Below are 6,000 nucleotides of genomic sequence, written 5' to 3'. Positions count from 1 at the left end.
AGCCTTGGATTAACGCTCTGATTCCGGGATGGTTGAACTTAGAAACTACCAATTAACAGGGGCCATGTCGGTGACGCCGTGGTCCAACCGGGAAAGCCAGTGTGGAAGCCTCGCGTAATGATTGGCCAACCTGTGACTTTGGGGGAGGGGCACTTAGGTGGGCGGGAATATCGCGACGATTGGGCGAGGAGCCCACAGCGGCAGACGGGGATAGGCTAAACTCTAGGGCAAGGAGGCCTGGGAAGGGGCGGAGGAAGGAGACTAGAGCAGGAAGAACAGCGGTTAGGCGGTGGTGGCTGAGTCGGTGGTGGCAGAGGCGAAAGCGACAGCTCCAGGCGGCGGCAGCGGCGCCGAGAGCAGGATGCGGGTCCAGGTGGGGCTGACGCTGCTGCTCTGTGCGGTGCTGCTGGGCACGGCCTTGGCTAACTCTGGTCAGTATCCGCCCCCTCGTACTGGAGGTCGGGAGCCACCGCCCCCTCCGGCCTCCACCCGGGGTAGGGCCTTGGGGGCTCAAGCTGAAGATTCAAGTCTTGTCTGGTCACAGGTAGCACCAGCCTTCAGTGGCTGTCATTCCTTGGGCTTCGGTTGGCGTGAGCTGGAGGGGGTGTTTAGGGAACTAGAGAGGGGAGGAAAAGAAGGGGCGGTCACCGTGCCCACACCTCTTCTCACTCAACAAACTTTGCCCGACTCCTCACGAATGAGGAATCGACTCTTCGGGAGTGAATTCCGCAGCTGGCTTAGATGCAGGTGACACAAGAGCCCTACTGGAGCTTCCTCGGCTCTCATGTAGATTATGTGCTACGTTGGGTCTGAAACTCTGGATTGGGGATTTGTAAAATTAGGTAATTGACACTTCTGGGGCTGTCACTAGGCAGAGTCTGGTCCATGAAAACCAGGACGTTGACAGTGGTTTGCTTAGCACCTGAGTGGTTCCTCAGTCTCGTCGTCAAATTAATAATGAAAACCTTTGATATGATTGTGTCTACTCCCTCCCCCTTTTGAAGAAATCTTCCTTAGGAAAGTGGTTTTTACCCTTGTCACTGTGTGTCTGAGTTGCCCCATGTGCGTTGGCAATAATTTTATGATTTGTGAGAAAATCATGGACCCTATTAATTTTGAAAGGATAACCACTAGTTTTAACCATTTTGTAGATATAGAAATTCACATACTTTTGAACTGATTGTACAATTAGCTGATTTATACAGTGGTTCTAAAAATAATTTCTTTTGAATACTTGAACGTGCCTACATCTGAAAATTTCTATTTTGGGATTGTTTGTAAAAGAAGCACTTAGTGTTTTTTCTAAGTGTTGGTAAAAAAAAACAATTGGTACAGTAAAGCTTTTGAATTTTAATCACTTTTTGTTAACAAGACAGCTGTTCTGAGTCTTTAAATTTTTTTAGAATAAGGCATGGTATAAATGTCAACTTTTTTTTTAACAGAAATTTTCCCAAATGGTTATTTGAATCCCCAAATTATCTGTCCTAGTTGTAAGTCAATGCCATAACGTCATTCGGCTTCTAAAATAAGAGGTCTAACCCTAAAACTCTATCCATAATATGGTTTAAGATACCATTTCAAAAGCAACAAGCACATGCTGGTTACTTTACAGCCAGCATCATGGTCTGAGGTCAGACTCCCCCACCTCCCCTTTCAATGATAGTTTGCATTCCTCACCAAATCTTTAATACTTGACATAGCTCTTGAAGTACTGCTAGCAGTTATTTGATCCAAGAAAGTATGAAAAGAAACTGTTGAGTGTAGAAGGTAAGGTACTGGATGGACCATGGACCACCTGCATCAGACTTGCTCTTAGAGACCTGTTAAAAGTGCAGTTTTGTGTCTGGAACAGGCTAAGGTGTCTGTAGTTTAACAAGCTCCCCATGTGAATCTTCACACTAAACTGTGACAACTACTTGTTAAAGAATATGCTATATAGCCCTCTGAATTCAGTTTGCAGAATATAAAGAATGTTAAAGCACACAAACATTTTTCTGCGTCTTCCTTTGACTACATTTTGTATGCTGAGAGCTTCATGTCCATGGAGATGATACTTGAAGTCATTTAATCAACAGTTGGGATTCTTGTGTGTCATGATGGAAAACTGTTAATATTGAGGTGTGAAATCTTTGGGTTGTGTTGATGTAAGCAGAGGACTAGGTTCACATAGTGTCTGCTGTGATTTCCATCATAGTGAAATTGTGCCGAAACATTTCTCTGGTAGAGGCAAAAACCTTACTTGGCCAGAGCTAAATAATAATACGTGTGTGTAGACCTACAGGTAATAAAGGCAGTACTGTGCTCACGTGAAATGCAAACATTATAAAACAGATGAGATGAAGTTTTATAAATTAACTGTGGATTTTCAGTAAATTTTTTATTCATTAAGGTGCTTATTTATATGGGATGTCAGCCTCATTTTTAGTTTAGATTTAAAGATTTGCACCTATTGAAAAAATCTGGGTTTGATTATACTTTTGCGTCGACTTAAAGTTTGAATGTGAATGGTTACCCAGAGCAAGCTGCATTTATTAGCAGGAGAATATGATGATCAGCCAACAAAGAGAATTTTGATCCTATCACTGTTTGTAGCTATTATCTAATATCTTGATTTAGAGTCATGTAAAAAGTGATATTTTATAGAATCTAAAGAACTTGAGACACATGGTCATAAACTAAAGGAGGGTAATGGTGGGGATGGGGGGTAGGGTGGAGGGGAATAAGGGGGGAATAGAACAACTGTAACAGCATAATCAATAAAAAATAAATTAAAATAAAAAAAGAAAATGCTTCCTCTGTGAATAAATAAATTTAAAGAAGGAGATTTTTAAAAAGATTTCTCCTTCATTCAAGATAATAGAAATACTGTAACATTTCTTACTTAGATATACATATTTTATTTTTGGCAGGAACAGGCACATGGTTTACTTTTCTCTCTGTTGCAGAGTCTTTTAAATTAGGTCCACTGCTAGGTATTTCGAGTAGTAATTATGTTAATACCATATATTCAAAGAGTAGATTTCAGCCTGCAGAGGATGTTTAATTTCATTGTTCTTTTGTTGCCCCAAGCATTGCGAGTCAACAGGGTAGATGGTATTATTCCTTTTGACCCATGGAGGAAAAAGAGGTTGAGCAAGTTTGCGATGTTGAACCACATGTATAAAATTAATATACAGGGAAGCCAGGTTTTGAACCCAGCTCTTCAGGCCTCGGAGTTGAAGTAATTAAGAATCAGGAGTACCCTAGCATCTGCACAGATGGCAGTGTCAAAGCAGAGGCCAGGCTGTCTCTTTGCAGCAACTCTTAAAACTTTCTGTGTTTGAAGGTGTATCGGTGTAATTTACATGACGAGTTGGAAAATGAATTTGTAATAATTACTTTTTCCTCAGAGAATATCCCTGGTGATTTGTAGTTTTGTTATTTGATAAAATTAAAATGAAAATTTATCTTTTTCAAAGGGAGATATACAATTACTAAAGTAATGCAAACCATTGTATTTTGGGTATCATGCTGTGGAGTGAGAAAAGTGAGAAATCCGTAACTCCTCATTGAGTCCTTTTGCATTATTCTTGTTGCTTGATGTATGTGTGCTGATGAAAGCAGTACTGTTTTCTTCTTATTTATGTATAACTTCAATGTCTTTAATCCTCACTGACTTCTGTAGAGCAGAAGTTTCTAGGTTATAGCAACTTCTTTAAATGTGTTATGTGAATGGATATATCATTTTGAAAGAGAAAATAGCTTATGCTTTAAGACTACCATCTGGAGTAGCTTCTCCTGCTTTAGAAAATGAGAAAGAATTTTCTTATCTACCAGTAACCTTATTATCTATTCCTAGTCTGTGAAGAGAGGAGAGAGAGAGAAGCATGATGCAATTCACATGAAATAAGCCTGATGTCAGAAATTCCCATGTCTCTGGGAGTTCAAAAACACATTAATGTCTAACAGCTGGTAGTGTCTCAAATGGACATGTCTTAAGGTTTATTCGTAGGCATCTATATTATTTATTGATTAGCTACATATGTGACCTGTTGCGACAAGGCACTAAATTTAATGATTTAGTGACCCACGAGTTTCAAATAATCTAAAGTTTCAGTATTGGGATATACCAGTATACCATATACATTTGCATATTTAATGTCTGTTCTCAATGGATTAACTAGTTAATGTTTGTGACTAATTAAATACTTCCACACATATAACTTCAATATGTAATAGAAATGAATATTTTCCCCTTTATCCAAAGATTTTTCGAGAATGAAACTTGAACCGTATGTTAGAACTTGGGCTTTGGGTGATACTTGTGAAGAAGTTAGCCCGAAGGATGATTATTAATTAATTGACATCACTACCTAAATGTATGGGCACTATGGATTAATACATCCTATACCCTCCTCTTCTCCTCCCACCAGAAATAAAGCATATTTGGAAGGTAATCTAAAAATAATGAATGTGAAGGTAGCGACAATTTAAGTTTCTTTCGATTGACAGTGCTTTTGTATATGACAAAACCTCACTAGTAGACGTTTTTTCAAATATTCAAAAGAAACATGCTGTGAAATAGTGCTGGGTGTTTTGCACATAATTTTGAGTTGCCTGTACTCTCAAAGTTAGCTCAGTATTGTGATAATACAAACTCCAAAACATGTTGTACTGTGGAGAGTTACAAACAATATTGAGGATATGACCATATGAAGTAGGTAAATGACATTGATCTTTAACACCAAATTTTCTAGTAAAAGTCACATGGTCTTAGTAACATTTTGCCTACTGGTTAATCTCTCATATAACTTATGGAACAGGCAAAACTGAAGCTCACTCCTATCTAAAAATTGGTTATTTTAAAAGTTAGCAAGAAACTTAGAGATCATCTGACTGTTTCTAATTGGCCAGGAACACAAAGAGCAAACATTTGCATGTGGACGTCGGGTTGTTGAGTGTGTTTATATAAGAACACAAAAAAGAATAACAAGGGACCAGAATAGAAGTAATAGCAGGAAAATACAGAAAGAATAATAGAAGGAAAATTAACATAATCGGACAAAACCAAGAGAGCAGATACGCATTTGGAAGAAAGGTGTAATTAGTGTCTGGATTCATTCATTGTTTAATATAAGCTAAATAAATAGATCTTTTGTGAATGACTGCATGGTGGTATGATGCTGCTTTTTACCTGTATCTGGTTATCTCTTTAGTAAATAGCACACCTTAAATATCTCAGTCCAGCAGCTGGACTGAGACTGGACTCCAGCAACTGCTGTCAAATTATAATAATAATTTTTAGTGTCTGTCTTTAGTGGTCTTAGTGAACAATAAAGTGCTAATCAGCATTAACAGATTCTCAGCAGAAGAATAGGTAGGATTCTGAACCACAAAATCAGAGATGTATTTTTATAAATTTAGTAACTCATTCTCAGTGGTAGACTAATTATATCCCGAAGAATTGGGTGGTATCTGAAGTATCTGGTTTTGGTGAAGGGGTTGTTGGTCCTCCTGCTTGTATAACAGGTAGAGCTAATGTCTTTCCTGGAAACAGGAGAAGTTACTGCCCCAACCCATTTTTATCTTTTCACTTTAATCTTTTCTGAATAGTTGCTGAGTACCACCAGTTTTAGATAATGCTAGATGTATTTATTCAGTGTCTGATTATTATTTGTTGTTCTTATTAAATGCTTTCTTTTAACAGTGCCTGTGATTTCCCAAAAATAGAGATGACCAAATTGTCTTAAAATTTCTTTGCAGATGAAGAAGGCGGCCAGGATGAATCCTTAGATTCCAAGGTGTGTAGTAAAATTCGCATTGACTCATATTCGATGCCCAATTTAAAACAAAGGATATGAAATCTGTATCTTTTAAGCAACAGAATTTGATTTTTTTAAAAAAAAGATAAGGAAAAAATTACTGACCTACTAGGGAGAAAATAAATATTTCCATTAAGGGTATTGGTTGTTAGGTTTAATTTCAGCTTGAATGTTCCATGTAGGTGTAAAAGTTTACAGT

General features: G+C 38.2%; 1 protein-coding gene across 1 annotated transcript in view; it reads left to right on the top strand.

The window, feature by feature from the left end:
* Positions 1 to 243: 243 nt before the first annotated feature.
* Positions 244 to 6,000, top strand: part of SEL1L (SEL1L adaptor subunit of ERAD E3 ubiquitin ligase) — a 53,529-nt gene continuing 47,772 nt past the window's right edge. The window contains exons 1-2 of the mRNA XM_037154793.2: positions 244 to 431; positions 5,743 to 5,780. Of these exons, the coding sequence (XP_037010688.2) occupies positions 362 to 431; positions 5,743 to 5,780 (108 nt within the window). The 5' untranslated portion in view covers positions 244 to 361. The remainder of the gene's footprint in view (positions 432 to 5,742; positions 5,781 to 6,000) is intronic.

The sequence above is a fragment of the Artibeus jamaicensis genome, unplaced genomic scaffold (genome assembly GCF_021234435.1).
Source record: "Artibeus jamaicensis isolate MK-2021 breed Jamaican fruit bat unplaced genomic scaffold, CSHL_Jam_final contig_851, whole genome shotgun sequence".
NCBI lineage: Eukaryota > Metazoa > Chordata > Mammalia > Chiroptera > Phyllostomidae > Artibeus > Artibeus jamaicensis.
Note: the sequence above shows the minus strand (reverse complement) of the source record. Positions and strands in the feature narration are given on the sequence as shown.